General features: G+C 28.1%; 2 protein-coding genes and 1 pseudogene across 3 annotated transcripts; all 3 read right to left on the reverse strand.

Annotated features, from left to right (window-relative positions):
- Positions 1-1417: 1417 nt before the first annotated feature.
- LOC149891553 (uncharacterized) lies at positions 1418-7174 on the reverse strand. The gene is made up of 11 exons (XM_090079062.1): positions 7039-7174; positions 6833-6894; positions 6540-6602; positions 5271-5349; positions 3856-5185; positions 3665-3751; positions 3329-3558; positions 2960-3176; positions 1791-2028; positions 1596-1672; positions 1418-1505 (listed from the first exon to the last, which is right to left on the reverse strand). The coding sequence occupies exons 1-11, from the start codon at positions 7101-7103 to the stop codon at positions 1443-1445; spliced, it is 2511 nt and encodes an 836-aa protein (XP_089935188.1). The 5' UTR covers positions 7104-7174; the 3' UTR covers positions 1418-1442.
- A 247-nt stretch (positions 7175-7421) lies between these two features.
- LOC145181857 (COP9 signalosome complex subunit 5-like) lies at positions 7422-12465 on the reverse strand. The gene is made up of 10 exons (XM_090079063.1): positions 12054-12465; positions 11798-11849; positions 11546-11728; positions 11263-11391; positions 11061-11126; positions 8383-8468; positions 8112-8223; positions 7953-8018; positions 7746-7822; positions 7422-7537 (listed from the first exon to the last, which is right to left on the reverse strand). Exons 1-10 carry the CDS (start codon positions 12185-12187, stop codon positions 7450-7452), a joined length of 993 nt encoding a protein of 330 aa, XP_089935189.1. The 5' UTR covers positions 12188-12465; the 3' UTR covers positions 7422-7449.
- Positions 12466-12542: 77 nt separating this feature from the next.
- LOC145185630 (aspartyl aminopeptidase pseudogene) lies at positions 12543-14155 on the reverse strand (annotated as a pseudogene). The gene has a single exon (XR_016449881.1). The product of XR_016449881.1 is annotated as an aspartyl aminopeptidase pseudogene (transcript).
- Between the last annotated feature and the right edge of the window lie 5461 nt (positions 14156-19616).

A 19616-nucleotide genomic window follows, 5' to 3' on the forward strand; every position in this document is an offset into this window, starting at 1 on the left:
CTTTTATCCTTAGTTATATAATCTAACAAAAAGTTATATAATTTAACAAAATATTTTTTGCAGAAGAAAGTTATCCAAATTCGAAACAATCTTTGATTAAAGTTGCATAACCAAAAGGTATAAGAAAAAAAAGAGAAGATATTTAAAGGGTGAAAATTATTATTTAGAAGTGTTTCAAATGTTATAATCGACTTTGGTTCGGTTCCGTTTTATATATCTAAAGATATATAAACTCAAGTTTGATTAATTATTCGAAACCCAAGCAGATTTGCTATTAACTATTATTCAATGTTATTCGTTGTTAACTATTCGAAAACCAATAAGATTTATCTTACTCGTTACCGATTGATAAAAAGAAAAAAAAAGCTGAATTATTGAGGTAGAGTTGATTGAACTCTGAAAAAAATTTATTTACGAAAATTTCCAGGATTAAGGATTTTGGTGACAAAAATGAAGAATTTGTTGAGTCATCGTTGGTTGTTGCAGTAGAGTGGGCAGATATACCCTAGACCAAACGGTCTAAGTTGATTTTGCAGTTGCGCTCCTTAATTCAGTATTATCAAGATTACGTTCCTCAATTAGGGAAGTGATTTTATCAAGTCTCAAACTAATTCAAACTCCTTGTTGTTCATTTGCAAAGTTTTAAATAGTAACCTAATTTTAACAAGTTATTTATAAGTTCGAACTTTAGCAGATAGTGTATTTATCTAAGTCAGATTTTTTCGGATAGCACATTTGTTTAAAAAACTGTTGGAGAACTAAAACAGTTGTGTTTAAAAATTCAAAAGTTAGCTCTAAACTTAAGTAAACTGTAGTCATATTGAAGAATCCTGAAACTGAAAAATGACCAATCGTTTGAAAAAACACTAAACAATTAAAAAGCGACACTGTAAATGTCGTGAAAGGTGGTGATTCGTTGTTTCGTGTGATAAAACCCACTTACTACTTAAGTATATTAGTTTTACCTCAGTGGTCCGGGTTTTTTTTTGGAAATCTTTCTTGTATACATTTGTTCTATGAAAATTATTAAGAGCTTTGGTTATTGGTTAGTCGCCTGACAGGAACTTGATAAACAATATCCTTTAAACAAATTTCATTACGCAACGAGACAAATATAGTATCGGTTTTTAAAGACCTATCGGTTTCCTATCAGCTTTTATTGTTTCCAATCATTTTGTCAAATTATTTCTAAATAATTGTCACTTGCAATAACTGATCAAGTATTGGTTCTCTTATTAAAATGTATTAAGCCAACAAATTAATGATCGATCTAAGATCGATCATTAACTTGTTGACAGTAACAGCTAAATGAATCAGAAAATCTGAGATGCAGCGTTAACAATAAAACTTAATATTTACCTATTTTACGCAGTGGTTGATAATAAAAATTTGACAAAAAAAAAAAAAAGAGCGGAGATAAAAAGTAAAATTTCTTTACGAATCTAAAATTTTTTTCGATGTTTAAATTTTCTTCGAAGTGCATCTTTGTGATTCTTTTTGTAAGCCTAAAAATAATTGTTCATTTATAGTGTTGAATACAGGTGAAAAAAAAAAAAAAAAAAGATTTTTCGACGAATTTTTAATGTAACACTGACCTCGTGCAGCTTACTTCGGATACCAATCCATTGCTGGTTGATTTCTTCTTCTGTTGATGAGCGAACAAAGGTTTCTCCTGCAAAATTCAAGCAATTTTTTTTTTTTCCATTTAATATTTATCTTATTAGTCTCAATACTTACCACTTATCTAATATATAGAACATATGCTTTGATTATCAAAAACAACGCGTCACCTAATTTGAATCTATCATCATCTGTGACAAAAAAGAAACGTTCCTTTTCATAAACAAGATCGGTATGTTGAACTAAATGAGTGTCTTTCGAGTCATCTAAATTTTTCTCTGCGTCGAGAGCTTTCTTCCAACTTAATTGCTTTTTTTCCGATGCAAAACCTGAACCGTCGATGTTACCATTTTTTATTTCATTATTATTGTCTGCAGAAAGACCGAGGAAAGTAAATGTTACAGAATCCTGACAGGAAAAAGAAAAGTTTTTTATACTAAAAATAAATTGATAACTTTTTAAACTTCTTTATATTTCATTTAAAGAAATTTAGTGATGTTCTAATTTTTTTTTTTTTAAATGTATTTACAGTGCTTTCAAAACAAAGCAAAAACAAAAAAAAAAAGGCGCATTAAGATAGTTAATTCATTTTTTCAAAACGTCATAAGTAACCATCTTTAATGAAGATTGTAAGAGCCAATCCAATGTTAAGTTAATGTAAACTTACCATCAACTGGGTTTTTTAAATACAGTTAGAAAGATTTTACTGAAAACATTGGTATTAACACAAAAATCTTTCAAATTCGATATACAGTGGTGGAGAAAAATAATAAATAGAAAAATTGAAAAACAATTCATAATTTTTCTAAAAATATAGTTTTCAACAATAAAGTTTAGAAAAACATAAAAATTAATATCAGTTAACATCAATTGCTGTGAATAAAAAGCATTTTTCTAAATGTTTAGATAGTGTATTTATTATTTTTTCCACCGCTGTAAAAGAGATGAATAGCTTGCAAAAAGTACATTGTAGATATTTTAAATGCTAATTTTGATTTGAATACTGCCGTTGAACCAATTTTGATTAATAGCAGTTTTTTTATTGATTTATTTTATTATTGTGTTCCATAACATTTTTAGGCTGACACCCTGATGAAGGATTTTTTTTTTAGAAAACAATTTTTCTTGAGAATAAAAATAAAAAAACTCAACATCAACTTAATGTACCTTTTTTGTATATGTACTTAAATAAATGCATATATATACTTAAATATATATATAAGTATATATATATATACATATATATATATATAAATGCATGCGTGCATGTATGCCTGTATGCGTGTGTATGCGTGTGTATGTGTGTGTATGTGTGTGTGTATAAATTATCAACCATAACCTTTGATTTTCCCTGAAACAAATCTTTTAACGATTCATCAACTTTGTAAAAAGTTTCCTTCGAAACGAGAGGAGGTTGAGTGCTTGGGGATAAAATATTTGGATTGTTTTGTTCCTCATCCTCAGAAGAAAGACTTTTTACCTCATCAGTTGATATTTGATATTCATACTTAGATTTGTCCTTGTTGGATGGATCATATCGATCAAGTCTGAAGTTGCTATTAGAAAAAAATTTTTTTTAAAAAAAAAAAAAGCAACAAGAAAACTGAAATTAATTTTACTAAAATTTGTGACTTTTAATAAAATTGTGTAAACTTTAAATGAAAAGATAAAAACTATAATAAAATTTTGTAAATTTTAATAAAATTACTTTAGGGTTTTCTTTTTTCTATCACTTTCTAAAGAAATACCAAGAACTGATTCAAGAACTGATAAATTTTTTTCCTTTTCTTTTTTAAGATCATTTTCTAATGCATCAGATCTTTGTGTATCAGATAAGATATGTTCATCTTTGGCAATGTGATCATATTTTTCCTCTGTAAATCTTTCATCCAGTTTAAATCGCTGGTCAGTTGAAAACTTCTGATGCAATTTAAATAACTAAAAGAAATTTTTTTTTTTACTTTTCAATTTTCGTAAAATTCTTTCAACCATTTAATTGTTATTGTTATTTTTAACAGCTTAAATGAAACATTTAAATTTGTACCTTTTCTCCTTCTTCACCTTGGAATTGAGGCTTGAGTCTGAATAGGTCATTTTCATCTGAACTTTCTTCATCCGAACCAAATAAGTTCTAGCATATATAATAAGTAAAATTGTAAAGTTGAAATAATTGAATTACAGTATACCATTAAAATTTTTTTTAAATTACTATTTAACGACTGATAGTTCACCTACAAATTTCTTGTTCTGTTGATCAACATCTTTTTTTTCTAAATTTTTAAAATCTTCTTGATCTTCTTCATCTTCAAATTTAATGTGTGTTGATAAATTACTGTCTACATTTTCCAGGGCCTGCTTTATCAAGTCTTTACACTTACCCACAGATTTATTTTTTCTTTCAAGAGCTAACAATCTTTGCTGGTCTGAAAAGGCATGTTTTTCATTTTTAGTCAATTTTTTTTTATCATTTTTATTGACATCACTGGATCTTTTTGATCTATTATCAATACTTTGTGCTTTGTTTATTTCAGTTGATTGGGGATGTGTAGGAAAATTAGAAGACATTTTAGAGCAACCTTTGTTAATCGCAAACAATGAATCAAAATTGAAATCAAATGGATTCACACCAAAACACACATCCTCATCACCATCCTCATCAGAATCTGTATCATCATTTGATATAGAAGTAGGTGTGTTATTAGGTTCTACATTAATTTGACTATTGAAATTATTTCTTACTAGTTGAGATACTATACTATGACTCAGCTGACACTGTTCAAACATTTTTTCACAGGACTCTATTGATGATAATGATGGTGTTTTAGCATCATTAGCTTTAGAATGAATTGTTTTAGAAATATCTGTTTTCAATTCTGTAATTTTGTTTATTTTGGTGTCATTTCCTGTGGTCAGATGAAGAAAATCAACTTGATCCTTTTCCTTTCCAACAAAGTAATTTTCAGGAATAAAGTTTTTTGTTTGATTGTCATTATTTTTTTCTGCTGGAATGAGTTTTTTTCCTTTAGTTTTTTTCATGAGTTGTGTACATTCATTTGAGTCATCTACATTCATTTTTTTTGCGGGAGTTTTAAGATCAATTGCTTCTTTTTCTTGTATACTTGGATTTTTTATAGGAGCTTCAACTGCGTCAGCAATAAATAATTCTTTTTGTTTCTTTGGAGATCCATTTTGTAATACTTCTTGTTTATTTTTCTTTTTCTTTTTTTGAGTATCATTTATCTTTTCATCATCAAGTGACCATAATAATTGTTCAATACTTCTTTCATCAACATCAAGGTTAATTTTTCTAAGGCAATGACAATATTTTGAAGGATCCACCTTGAGAAGTTTCTTGCTAGTTAAATTTTTAATATAAACTACAGGTAAAGGACGCCCATACTTTCCTATCACCCAATTTTTCTCTCCTTCTATTAAAGTGCCTGGTAAAGCTTTTTTCATTTTAGCTGAGCTTTTGAGAATTTCATCATATGTCTTTGTAGGTTGTACAATTTTTCTCTTGTTCAATTTCTTTGGTTTTTCAGGTTCTCTCCATTCTTTTTCCAACCTTTAAAAAATGTTTTATGTTTAGTACAAAAAAGTTAAAGATTTAAATTTCAAGTTATTAAAATGCTAGAAGTGAGATATTAAACCTGGCCATGAAGTCTTCTTTTGCTAATTGCACTTTCAAATCATGACCATTCCATTTAGTACCTCCAAACAAGGCAAAACCTGTTGCAAGAAATTGTCATAATTTTACCAACATAACTCACATAACCCAAAATACAAAAAATAATGGTAAAGCACACTGAAGAAAACAAAATATTATTACAGTTTAAATTTCTTAAATATAACATAATATATTTTAACACATCCTTAAGATCTAGTGAATTAAACATTTTGCCATTAAGTCTTTAAATAGTTATAGATAGAATAAATTATGAAATTCTCTAAAACCTATATAAACCAAAGTTTATATTGAAAAAACAACTTGTAATTTCTAAATTGTTATTCAACATCGGAACAAATGGCTCTTTATAACAAAACATAAATCAAAAAAATCTTTACATACTGATATTTTTGCATGTATACATAAATACACATACATACATGCATACATATATCCATGCATGTATGTATTTAAGAGTAGCATTACTTTTTTTTTATACTTTACCTGTTCATTTATAAGTACTTCACTTAAAATAGCACATATTTTGATTACTTAAAATTTAATGTTGCTTTCTTTAAAAAGGATAAAAGATATGAGAAACTGTAATTTACTTTTAAATAATAAAAACTTGAAAAGAGAACTTTATTTTGGTTAGTGATTCACATTTCCCCACTGAAATTTTTACTTACAAGTAGCTAGATGCACTTTACCCCAATAGACAGTTTTTAATTTTTAGTAAAGCAGACATGTTTTATGCACTGAATACAATTATTGTCCGATTTGAAATAAATTATTTTCTAAAAAAGCTTTATTTTCATCCATTTTATATAGGTTTAATGTTGTTTAAGATTAGCCAAAAAACATAAATGCTTTAATGTTATTGCCTACTTTGAATAAACAGCTATTTTTATAAGATACTAGTCATACTTTAAACTATAGTTTTTAACAGAGAAAAAGTTATTGACATAAGTGCTTTTATATCAAAAATAAGTATTCAAAAAACAAAAAAAATTACCAATCAGACTCACATAACCCCCAACCCAAACAGCTGTACCCCAATCTGCTATACTATTATTGTCATATACCATGTAAAGTAATGTAAGTTTGGGCTTAAAACCATTTTAAATGGATTTAAAATGTTCCTTAAAAATATAAGAATTAGAAAACCCATAAGAAAATTAGGATTATGAGAATGTAATGCTATGACTGTTTACTCATAAAACTCACACAAAAAAAAAACAAAAAGACTTACATTTATTTAGTTTTTGCAATGTTGTCTTTAGAGTAACATATCCAAAGGTTTTTGACACAAAACCTTTTCAAAAAAAATTCATAAAAAAATTCAAAAACTCTGAGTATCAAACAGCTAAAAACAAAACAAAACAAAAAGCAAAATCATAAGCATCTTCTTAAGAAAAATTTCCTAAGAATCTTGATTTAGAGGGTAATATACATAACTATATTACATGTAAAAAGATTGAGTTCAAAAAGATATTAAAATAAAAGATTGATTTGCTTTCTGTTAAAACAATTTATTGTCATTACCATCAGTTTTCCTCTGAATTAATGCAACATCTTTTACTTCTCCAAAACTTCCAAACCTATCTCTAAAACCATTTGCAAAGATAGTGAATATATTAATGCTGAAAGTTATGTAAAGGACATACAATACACTCAAATAATAATAGTGCTAATAAAGTCATATACTCCATATATTAAGTTAGCTTAGATTTTAATTCTATAAAACAGACCTTAGATCTTCTTCTTTAACAGTAGGAAACAACCCACCAACAAACACCCTGTAGCAGTCCTCCATTTTTTATATTTATTATTATATCATTGAGGTATCTGTAATGAAGCAGAGAAAAAATTTCATGGCCTTTTTACTTCCATTGATAAAAAAAGCAACTTAAGCACAACAACTGCAATTTTTATTATTCTACTTGAACTTTCAAAACTATCAAAACAATTTAAAATTACAGCGAATAAATTAGGACACTGAAATTTTTACTAAAAAATTCTTAAAGCTTAATGACGTCAAAAAAAAAAAAAAAAAAGAAAGAGGAAACATAAGAATCTCTCAAGCTCCCATAAAATAGAAATAGTTTCAAAAAATATAATCAAAACTGCAATAAATATTTAGAAGTTTATTCCATAGCACATTAAGTCCTGCTACCAACAGTATTGAAAAGTGTATTTTTCAGCACTAAACTCATCAAGCCATGAACTGCTTCAATGTTCAGCTTGCAGCTAAAACAAAAAAGTTAAAACGTAACTTAAATATTAACTAAATGGTATTTCACAAATTTAATTTTAAGGAAAAAAGGGTGAACTATAAGTAATTAAGTGAACTATAAGTAATTTAGTTAAATATATAAATTTTCAAGATGATTACGTGCTTTCTGATATTTGCTGCTTTTTAAACTGATAACAATAGAAACTTTTAAAAAGATTTTACCAATCTTTGTTTGCTTTTTGAAGTTTTCCTTCTTCTTTTTTGGAATCTAATGAAACACTGAAGTGCGTTCGAGAAATCTACCATTAAAAAAAATTTCCTTTGAAAAACAATATGAATTTTTATTTAAAAAAAAAAATCAAATGATAAAAATAAAGAATGTCATAAAGAAAGTTATAAAGAAAAGCTAAAAAGAAAATAAACTCTCACTTGGTTCATTGACTGTTCTAATTTTTCAGATAAATCCATAATTTGATTGGTTACATAATCAGCATTCTAACATATAAAAGTTAGGTAAATAATCAGAGCTCATAATTCTGTATTAAAATCACAGCAATTAAATTCAAATACTAAAAAAAAAAATCATACAGTGAGCAAAGATGAAGAAGAGAGCGTATTGACCCAGTATTTATTCCACAAAGAATCTAACAGCTTTTGATCTAGGGAACTTTTGAAGTATGACATCTCTAGGGAGTAGTAACTAAATAAAAGTTACTCATTTTACTGCATTTTAAGCATATTAACCATCAAATTTTACAAAAATCCTGTAAAAATTCAGTCAAACAATATTAAATGAACTCATACAAATCTTGATAATTAGTTGGCTGATTGTGTAACCTAAACACAATTCAATACTTACTCCTTACAGTACACTCCAAAATCTTCTATCTTACTCAGTGGTATTGTTTGATACTCAGAGGGACCTTCATCTGGAGGCTTGAAACCCTTAACAAAATTAATTGAATATCCCGGTTAAAAATATCTTTTTGCAGTAGAAAAAGTAATTATAAAAATTGTTAGCTGAGGATTAAAAGTCATTTTTTGCAACCAAAATTAATTAATCATGACTTTATGTCCTATCAATTTTCTTGCAGTGGCTTTACAGCAGGTTAAGTAACTCTCAGTTCTTCTTTAGTAGTACTATAAGACTATCAATAAATATAATCAATAAATATAAATTTTATAATATATAATGTGATGAAAAGGCTTTAAAAATTTTTCTGCTTTTGATAAAAAAAGTGTGTGTGTGTGTATATATATATATATATATATATATATATATATATATATATATATATATATATATTTATATATATATATACATATATATATATATATATATATATATATATATATATATATATATATATATATATATATATATATATATATATATATATATATATATATATATATATATATATATATATATATATATATATATATATATATATTTACCCTGTAGAAAGTAGTTAGCCCTTTAACATCCCTAATTTTTTAATCCATAGTTTTTATTACAGTCAATAAAACAGATTTTGCATATCATTAGTAGAGAATCACTTCAATTGCTTTGATTGTTGCTTTGACTCTGAAGTGTTATAGTGAATCAAACCCATAAATTGCTGGATATTTCAGCATTACACAATTTAAATTGATCTATTCAGCTAGGAAAGTCCATATTTGAAAATATCTCTGATCAATTGCCAGTAAATGAAGCTCCAAGCTCTTCAGTTAGCATGAGGAAACTACAACCTTAATGATTTTGGACACCTTTAATTTGTCACGCAAGAAAATATTGTGCAGTTTATTGATGATTTCTTCTTCTATTGGAGTTTTTGGGTGTTTATTGAGCAGGTCATCTTCTAAACTTACACAACCACATTAAAAGCTGCTACATTGAAATTCAACTTCTTCATGGTTGTACATGAAGGTGCATCACCCAATCACATTCTTCGTTTCATCATTAGAAAATTAATAATAGTAAAAAAAAACAACATCATCACACAATACTCAACTTTTATACATTCCAGGAATGAGATCAAAAAAACTTCTAACTTTATTATTTTGTATTAAAAAAAAACTCTTGGTGCAGTGAGAATTGTGAGGACAAAACAAACAAAAAAACAACTCTAATAGAAAATCAAGGTGACCATAATAACTGTATACAAGAAATCAAAACTCAGCAACACACAATTCAACTTCAGTGTGGAATTATATTTACAACTGAATGTCTGCATTTATCTGCAAAAACCTGTTGATTTATCTGTGAAAAATGGATTTTTTTGCAGAACTTAATAACTCTCACAAAGATGGCCTAGTAGTCACCAATAAAAGAACTAAGTATAAAAGAGAAAGGTAAACCACAAGACAAATGAATGCAATATGGAAGCAAATTAAAAAAGAATGATTTTTTTTCTTCAAAAAAAAAACAACAACAACAACAACTGGAAAATAAGAGTATACAAGTTTTATACCTCAACATATTGAATATTCAAGAGAAGATGCCAAGAGAATTGTATAAACATACACATCAAAAAACCACTGGTACAGCAACATTTCATAATAAGGTGAAGCAATCAAATAAACACCCTGCTAAAAAAAATCAATCTATAACACATCTAAACCAAAGTTAGTAAATCACAAATGTACCAATAAGCAATACATAGATAGGAGTTTGAAATACTTCAAATGCCATTTGAAATATTGAAAGAGCAGAGAAAGCACTTTCAGAAAAATGTTTATAAAATAGTTAAAAATTGTTTCTAAAAAAAGTAAAGATGTATAAAATGCGACCCTTTCAAAATGAATGTGGACGAACAGGAAGAGATTAAAAATGCATCCCATGTGAAGAGTAAACAGGAAGCACAAAGAGAACAAAAGCTATTGTTGTCTGCTTTGATATGCAAAAAATATTTGTTTTGCATAAAGCAAATGTTCCACGTTTTTTTCTTTAAGTGAAAACTAAAAACTGGAAACAAGAAACTTTTAAAAAATTAAAATAGTTCTTTAGAGTGGCAAAAAGAAACAAATAAGAAATAAGAAATATTCAAGCATTGAGAATCGAAAATAATCCTTATGCTAAAGTTGATTCTCTAGAGTGGGTCTTGAGTTTCCTTGAATTGTGACAAAATTAAGACCTTGGCAATGAAACAGTCCATGAGTGACCATCCATCTCTCAAAAAAATTTCTATAATTTATTTCTAAAAAGTTGTTTATTATTATTATAAACAAGTTACAATTATTAATTACAAATAGAGTAAATAAACTCAAATCTAAAAAATGGTCTTAATTTCTAAATATTAAAACTTTTAAACTTTCTGAGCACAAAAAAATTTTACATTAATTTAGTTGTTTTTAAGAGAGTATTTAGCAAAATAAATAAAATCAAATTTACATAAAATAAACAAATGTAGTCTTTTAATCCTCAGACCACAAAATTTAACAAGAACGATTAAAGATAATACAGACTTGAAGTCTGATTTTTATGAAAAGCATAAAAAAAAAAGATAAAAAAATAAGTTTTTCAATATTAGATACTTTTGGGTAGGTGCGAAAAGCTCCAATGTTAACTTTACCAGCTGAAATGGTTCTTGTTGGATCTATCTAGAATTAATTAAATCTAACTTAGTTTCAATGTGAAAATAATTTGAAAATAATAAAAATTTGAAAATAATTTAATTAACTTTATTTCTTCAAAATAAACATTTTAAAATTTCTTTAAACCATTTTTTTCACTTACAACTATTGCAACAAAAGGTTCTTGAAATTGCTGATTAACCATTTGTGTTGATACATCGATTCCTGATAACCAACAACCATATCCTGGGTGTGAATGATACCACCCTATTGCATTTTCAAGACGACCTACCTGTAAAAGTTTTTGAGCTTACAAAGTGCTTGCAATATTGGCTTGCATTTTTGCTTAACATTTAAAAATATTTTATCATTCAACTTTTTTTTAAATAAGATTACATTAACTTGTTTTATAAAACAAATTGAAAAAATACTAATAAAAAAGCTACCATTTTTGAAGATTCTATATATTGTGTCATGTACTCATAAGCTGCTGCTTGTGCATTCACTCTTGTTTCTGTGCCTTCTACAGGAAGTGCAAACGAATCCATAACTATCATTGTATTACCATCAACTTTACCAAGCATTAACCCCATTATTTCAATATTTCCACCAGAGCGAGCATGCATGACCTGAATAAAATGGAATTTTAGATTTTGCTATTTATTTTAGATGTATATAAAAGCCATTAGAGTACTCACCATTTTCAGAAGAGCTAGCGCTGAAACTTTGATATACTTAAAGTAGTGAGGGCTAGAAAATAAACATATACACATTAAATATATATATATGTGTGTGTGTGTTTGTGTGTGCTTGCGCGTGTGTGTGTCTGTATGTGTCTGTGTGTGTGTCTGTGTATATGTGTGTATATATGTGTATATATGTGTGTATAAATGTGTATATATGTGTATATATATGTATATGTTAAATGTATAATAAACTTATAAATAAACTTACTCCTTGGTCCAAGGTTTTTTAAGAAGTATTTCCTGCTGCTGCTGATAACTATACTTATAAATTTCATCAATATTGTTGACAGATTCTATGCTGTTTTGCAATTCAAATGTACGCTGAGCAATCTGTGAGTCCATTTCTTTCTGGATATACTTTTACAGTTAAAATAGTCTGTTGTAAATGTCAACATGTAATTAAAGAACAGTTATACATGACATATCATAGCATATTTTATTAGATTCATAAACACAGATATCTTACTTTTATGTTCAAATACCAATTTGCTCTTAAACCTCTTAAATGCTCTTAAACCAATTTACTGTACTTAAAACTGCATACCACTAAGTGACTCTATCCCAGGCAGTTTATGCTATTTTACATTACATTAATATATAATTACACATTATATTATACTTATGTTTCATAAACTTTTTTTAAGCTAATAAAAACTAACAGATTTTTAAAATAAACACAGAAATATGTAAATATACATACTAGACAATGAAATTTCTTAAACTAAGAATATAAGTAATAAACACCTATCTACAAAATGAAGTGAACATATCATACTGTAAGAATGTTTTAACTCAATAAACAAAGTGAACAATCCAAGTTGCACAATAATTTCCAAATTATAATCCTTCAATAAACAGTAACACAAAATAACAAAAAATAATTTTAAAAAAAGTGTTTCAAGCATTAAAATTTCTATCAACTTCTGGAAACTTTTGAAAGAACTCTTTGAACAAGACAAGACATTGCTCTACACTTGATGTACAGCAAGTTTCCCTAATAGAATGCATCGCAAGTTGTGGACCACCAATATCTAATGTTCGAATTCCAAGTCTAGCAGATATAATAGGACCAATAGTTGAACCGCATGTTGAATCATTTCGTACAACAACATCCTGCAGTGGTATATTACAATTACTTGCAATAATTCGTAATAAACTTGCAGTTACAGCAGTGGTGGCATATCGCTGGCTAGCATTAAACTTTATGACTGGTCCTCCATGCAGAGCTGGACAGTGGTTCTTCTCGTGTTTTTCAGCATAGTTTGGGTGAACTGCATGAGCTTGATCAGCACTGATTAAAAAAGAATTTGCAATAGACTGCTCAAAGGAACTATTGAGATCAATACAAATACGCCGCATTACATTTTCTGTAAGCATTGAGCTAGCACCCTGAGCACTTTCAGAACCAACTTCTTCATTGTCATACAAAGCAATCATCCGTATGTTTGTTTCTTCTTCTAATTCATCCTCTAAAGAACCTATTAGAGCTTGCAAAGAGCAATAGCAGTTAAATAAGTTGTCTAAACGAGGGGCAAAAATAAATTCATCATAAGCACCTCCAACTGTGGCTGGTTGAGTATCAGTAAGACATAGATCAAAATCAAGAAGATCTTCTTGCTGACATTGCAATTCATTACAAAGTAAATTGGTTAAAACAGAATGATGCTTATTTCCTTCTACAGTAGACATATTTAACTGGCCATCAAAAGCCTTTGTAGCAATAATTGGTACTGTATGATCTTCCTTGTTGATACTAAAATTATCATTCATTTCTCTCTGTAAATGAATGCACAGGTGAGGAATGCGCATAATAGGTTTCTTTATGTGCACAAGTTGATGGTTGATGGCTGATTTTCTTAAGTCTTTAACCAAAACTCTTCCAGCTAAAGAAAGATCTCGATCAAACCAAGTACTCCATATCCCTCCTCCATAACACTGTACCCCTACTGATAAATATCCACTTTTTTCTTTCTTTGAATTCGGTTTAACAACAAAACATGGGCTATCTGTATGTGCTCCAATCATAGTAAAACCATTACCACTGCTATACTGCTTTCCAACTGCAAATGCAATGACTGATGAATGATTGCGTGTTACAAAAAATTTCCCTCCTTTATTAATATTCCATTTATCTTTTTCAGCAATCTCTGTAAAACCAGCAGAGAGAAGTTTGTCTTTGCATTTCTGGATTACATGATAAGGAGATGGAGAACAATTAATAAAATCAATAAGAGCTTTTGCAGAAGCTAAAATTTTTTCTTGTTTTTGCATTTTCTAAACAAAAATCTCTTTTAAAAATGAGTTGGTTAATGAATAACTTGCAGTTTTCATTATTACAAATAAAAAATAAATTTCTAAGTTTTATTCCACTAACTCTTTAAGTTGTTTAAGGCCAACAGTTTTAAACACTTGACACGCTTTGACTTAAAATAAGAGAATTTAAAAGCAATTTAAAATATCAAAGTAAATAGAAATCCAACTAGTGGGACATAATGATTATTTTAAGGAACTTTATCCGCAATTAAGCTTTCCAAAAGTTTCAGATATCAATTTCTAATTAGCTAGCCTGCTTATAGTTTTTATTTAGTGATGTATTTTGCGGGGACGTTACTTGGCGTAAGGACCATATATATTTATAAGGTCCGCACATAGGAAGGTAAGCGTCTGCTTTAGTATCATCGACCATAATGTGGTTTCTGACGTTTATTTGCACCAAGGAGGTTTAATACACAGGAGACGGCATAACGTGACTTTTTTGAAGCCAGTTTTGAAATTTGGCCGCCATCTTGGTTAACCCAAAAGAATTTCGCGGAACTTAGGACTTTATTTAAAACTTTGTTAAACCAAATTAAAACATTGAAATGATTGCAATCAAATGATTGAATAATAAGAATTGGTCAGTTTATGCTTGGTAACTTATGCTATCATGTAAAGAATTATTTGCTAACTGATAGTCTTCTTCAGTTCGTTTCAATAACATTCGGAATACTGAAAAAGACATTCAGATAGCTGTATTTCAACATGCTACCAACAGAGACTGTATTTCAGATACACGAAAGATTCTTGTGAAAAGAAAACCATATGTTTGTGAGTTGAAACAAGTTTGTATTTACATGTATATAAGATAATAAGCTATAACTTAAGTGTATATATATAAATATAATTAAATTATAACTTTTTATTAAGCTTTACATGATTTATACTGAATAATAATAAAATGATAAATATTGATAAATATTGATAAACAAATTTAAATTGACATGCCATCTTGTTCTGCCTATGGGTATACTTCAAGAGATTGTACTGGTGGCATTACATTTTAATGTTATGTAAATGGTTGATACAGAGAGAAAGTTTTCCAAAGTTTTCTGCAAAGTATAAAATGAAAGTTTATAAATTCATATTTTGATATTGGTGAGGTTATAAACACAGCAATAAAGGTATCAAACAAATGACAAATTTTTACTACTGATCTATAATAATGACAAAGTTATAAATAAAAAATCATATGTAGTATATTTATTGCAAAAAAAAAAAAACTCACATATAATATATTTATTTCAATAAAAAACTATTAAGTGATTTTTCTGAAATCCCCCTTCCAGAATTGACAGTGTTTTTAAATGCATGTCTTTTACTACCCTAAGTTATTCAAAAGGAAATAGCTTACAAATTTAAAAATTAACACAAAATTTTTTTTGTGTTAAACTTCAATTTCCTGGTTTGCAAATACTTTTCAGCATACCAGGTACTGGTATGCTGAAAAGTACTTGCAAACCAAGCACTGGTATCTTGTTCTGCCTATGGGTGTACTTCAGGAGATTGTGCTGGTGGCATTACTTTTCATAGGTACAGTAATTTTTTCTTGGAAAAATAAGAGGTTTATTGGGTTGTAATAAATACCCTTCAGCAAAACAGTTTTTTGGAACATATAAAAAATTGCTGGTGCATAATGATATTCAAGATATTCTTTGTGGAAACTGTTTGCCATTGCAAATTGTACCTATTCTGACTGCTCTAGTAAATACCAAAACATTGAAAACATTGATGTTACTTCTGTTAGTGTTTTGAATAACTCTACTAGCAGAAATAGGATTATTGAACTACTAGAAAACTCTGTTACTGATCATGATTATTTTTTAGTTCCTGATGCTAGTTGTTTGTCTACATGTTCACAAAGTATTGTGGGTTGTATTGCAGGATTTGCTGTATTTAGGGGAAATTCTGGGGAGTTCGTTACACTGTGAAACATGTATTTCAGCGCTAAATACAAGTAGCAAACAAGAACAATATGCATTAACTTAAAAACAAAAGGTGCATTATTAATATTTCCTCAAAAGATGATCATGACATTTGCATTTTGTGTGAAAAGTTGTTCAGAATCAATCTAGAACACAACAGCAATGATTCATTATACTTGTCAAATGTAAGGTGCCATGAAATTTTGCAGTCAGTATATCAATTCACAAACGCTTGTTTTTATTTCCACAAGAAACGTTCATACTGTGTAAAACATGGTGTCTGCTAATTTTGTGTTGACATACAGCTATCTGAATGTCTGTTTCAGTATTCCATATATTTTGGAATAAGCTGAACCAGATAATCAGTTAGCAAACAATTCATTGTAACATAATATAACCTCGAAAGTATAACTGGCGAATTATTTATTGACTTGTTGCAATTCTTTGATTGTGTTCCATCTGTTTTTTCTCCATAGTTCTGCGCAAAATATAAAAATGTTTTGGGTCAACCAAGATGGCGGCTGATTTTCAAAACTGGCTTCAGCGCGTTTTATATAAACGAATATACCGTGCCGTCTCCTGTGTATTAAACCTCCTTGATTTGCACCGAATCGAGAATTAATTTTGACGAACAGACAAAATTTACGACTAAGTTTATTCTTCACGGTCAAAATTGGTTTTCAAGGTGTTAATGACATAATGAGGTATTTTAGGAATGACATAATAAGGTATTATGAAATTATTTTGATTTTTCAAGGCTCTCTTTTCTTTTTTTTGTAAACTGATTATTAATGAAAGTAATACAAAATGACACAATTATTTTAACAATTATTCTTAGGGAACTTTATAGTTTTATAGAAGCAATCATGCAAAAAGCATTATATCATGTAGACTTTTTACACACTTCTCAAAGCCTGGAATAAACTATCATAGATAGTTACAATTACTCGAAACCATGAACGTATAATAGATGGATGCGCAACTCAGTGTTTAACATCAGAGAGCTCGCAGAAATCAACGAGCCATGCGATTTTCCGACAAACTCTAAACTTTCCACTGTCAACAAAAGACCTATCAAAATGGCTGCCGACAGATTTAAAACAGAAACTCTGATCACGTTTAAACTTTTATTGCATTTGTTTAACAAGACCGTTCAAGATAAAGTCTGTCAATGATAAAATACACCTAAAAGGATAATTTTAAAATAACTAAAAAAAGTATAGCGAATATAAAAAAACTTAAATAAAATTTTTTTTCAAGATCTAGTTTCATTCAATTCCTTGGTCCTTCATTCACCAACCTTAATTTTGTGTATTTTTTTAGTATTTTTTCCGACATGTAGCCATTTTTAAAAATTCATTTGATAGAGCAAAACCTTTTAAAAAGTTGTATTATTTATTATATTTCCAGTTATTCATGTCCTAAAGTAGTTAAGTAAATGATCTCAGTTTCTATATCATCATCAGCGTTACTTCTTAAAATATTAAGAATTTAAAATTAAGCTTAAAACTTGGTTCTATTGCTGTTATTTTTAATAACCAAAAGGAAGTTGATGTAACTGGTTAGACGAGACCAAAAATTTTCGACGAAAACGAAAGACTTTAAGAGAATTAAATTTCTATTGTTTAAAATCAAAGTTTTGTAACAATGCGCAACGAGCATGGTTCGCAAAAAAAAACAATAACGTTGCACGTCCATCACTTATACGTCAATGTCGAAAGTTATCAGCAATCCTTAATAGGGTTATAACTTTTTCAATTTTCTTCTAAAAAAAGATTTTCTAAATCATAAACGAATGAATTTTTGCCTAAAAACATTGAAATAATTGATCGCTTAAATAATATAATATAGTTTTTTTTATTTATTTTTACGTAAAGTTTATATTATAAACCTCTTTTTTGTCATGCCTACAGTTTTAAAAAGTAATATAAATGACAAAACTGTAAGTAAATAATAATCCTATAAACATACAATACTTTATACAACAAACAACCTATATTGAATGCATTATATTGTTATAATTATCTATTGTATTAATTAATAATATTGTTGTTGTTTTCTTATTTGATTGAGCCTATATCAAATACACCTTTATTGGTATACCTTACTCTAGAATATATTTTATACATGTCATAAATAACTTAAATGTATTTTTTCCGGGCAGTTCCTGATCGGCTATTCATCAGCTTATTCATCATAATAAGGTAAATTGCCAATGTTATTTTTATGTTTTTGTTTACGTCCTGCCGATGAGCAACCGCCCGTCAAAAATACATCAAAATTACATCTGTAGCCGATTAAATTCGGACGTCGCGCCGATATCGGGCCGATGCTAGTGTGGGAACACCAGAACCGTGTATATATTTTCTGTACATTGTAAAACAAAACGCAGAGTATCTTTTGTAGAGCTTCAAAATAGGATGAAATGGAAAAGTGAATACAGTTTTTTTTTTTTTTTCGATGTATAGTATATATAAGAATGAGTATTTGATAATATATATATATATATATATATATATATATATATATATATATATATATATATATATATATATATATATATATATATATATTTGGTTACAAATAGTTTAAACTATCTTAAACTATTTATGGTTGTGATAAAATATTTTTTTATTTTCAAATTTTGTTTTACATTCGTTATTAAGTATTTTAGGAAGTCACAGTTTAATTGCTCAAATGGTAAGGAAAGAAATAAAGAATAAAACTTTAATTTTTATTTCTGTTAAATTTAAAAAACAAGGATGAAAATGGAATTTAAGTAAAACTGGATTTTTTTTACTAATATGTATATCAATGACCAATCTCATAATTGATATCTTGTTAAAAAATTATATCAAAAGGTTGAACAGTTCTCTGGTTTTTAGCCTATATCAGAGCAATGCTGGATGAATTATTCAAAAAAATATGCTCCTTTTCTGCCCTATGCCTGGGTAGCACATATTATTACAGAGATTAAAGATTTCTGGTAAAGATTTGGAGTATTTGTTTAAACCTGAATATTGAAGTGGATTTATAGTCTCAGAAGTGAATGCTTACAGTAAAAATGGCAAACAGTGTAAATGTCGTTAGTGCCCTGTAAAGTTTAGAGAGGCGCATAACGATAAAGTTTCGAAATTCCTTTAGATCTTGATTTATTCTGAGAAGTTGCTACCACTGAAACTAAAAAGTATAGTTAAAGAATAAATTAAAAGCAGACATATGTTGGCATCTAATATCAGTAAGATGTTCTGAAGTAGGCTATCTGTTTTTCAATTGATGATGTTAAACATCTTTGGCAGAATTTGAAAACAATTTTTTATAATTTAAATGTTTTGAGTTACTTTATCACGAGTATTACAAATTGTTAAGTTGAAAAAAACTGGCTACAATTTCAATAACATAATTTTATTACAATACGCACTGAGTACTGTCTGTTTTGTTTTTTATTATTTTTTAAAATTTTACCCCAATGTAAGGAATGGAAGACAATGCTCAGATAAAGGTTGGGTTGAGATATGAGGTTTAATAAA

The sequence above is a fragment of the Hydra viridissima genome, unplaced genomic scaffold (genome assembly GCF_058129835.1).
Source record: "Hydra viridissima isolate aposymbiotic clone 2 unplaced genomic scaffold, HvirCarnegie_v1 scaffold_2, whole genome shotgun sequence".
NCBI lineage: Eukaryota > Metazoa > Cnidaria > Hydrozoa > Anthoathecata > Hydridae > Hydra > Hydra viridissima.

Coding starts and splice junctions, on each gene's coding strand:
- LOC145181857 (XM_090079063.1), bottom strand. CDS start 12,187: ATGGACTCACAGATTGCTCAGCGTACATTTGAATTGCAAAACAGCATA. Junction 7,823..7,952: donor TAGAACAGTCAATGAACCAA/GTGAGAGTTTAT, acceptor TTTTAATGGTAG/ATTTCTCGAACGCACTTCAG. Junction 7,538..7,745: donor CAAAAAGCAAACAAAGATTG/GTAAAATCTTTT, acceptor TTTTTGTTTTAG/CTGCAAGCTGAACATTGAAG.
- LOC149891553 (XM_090079062.1), bottom strand. CDS start 7,103: ATGGAGGACTGCTACAGGGTGTTTGTTGGTGGGTTGTTTCCTACTGTT. Junction 3,559..3,664: donor AAGGTGAAGAAGGAGAAAAG/GTACAAATTTAA, acceptor AATTTCTTTTAG/TTATTTAAATTGCATCAGAA. Junction 3,177..3,328: donor AGAAAAAAGAAAACCCTAAA/GTAATTTTATTA, acceptor TTTTTCTAATAG/CAACTTCAGACTTGATCGAT.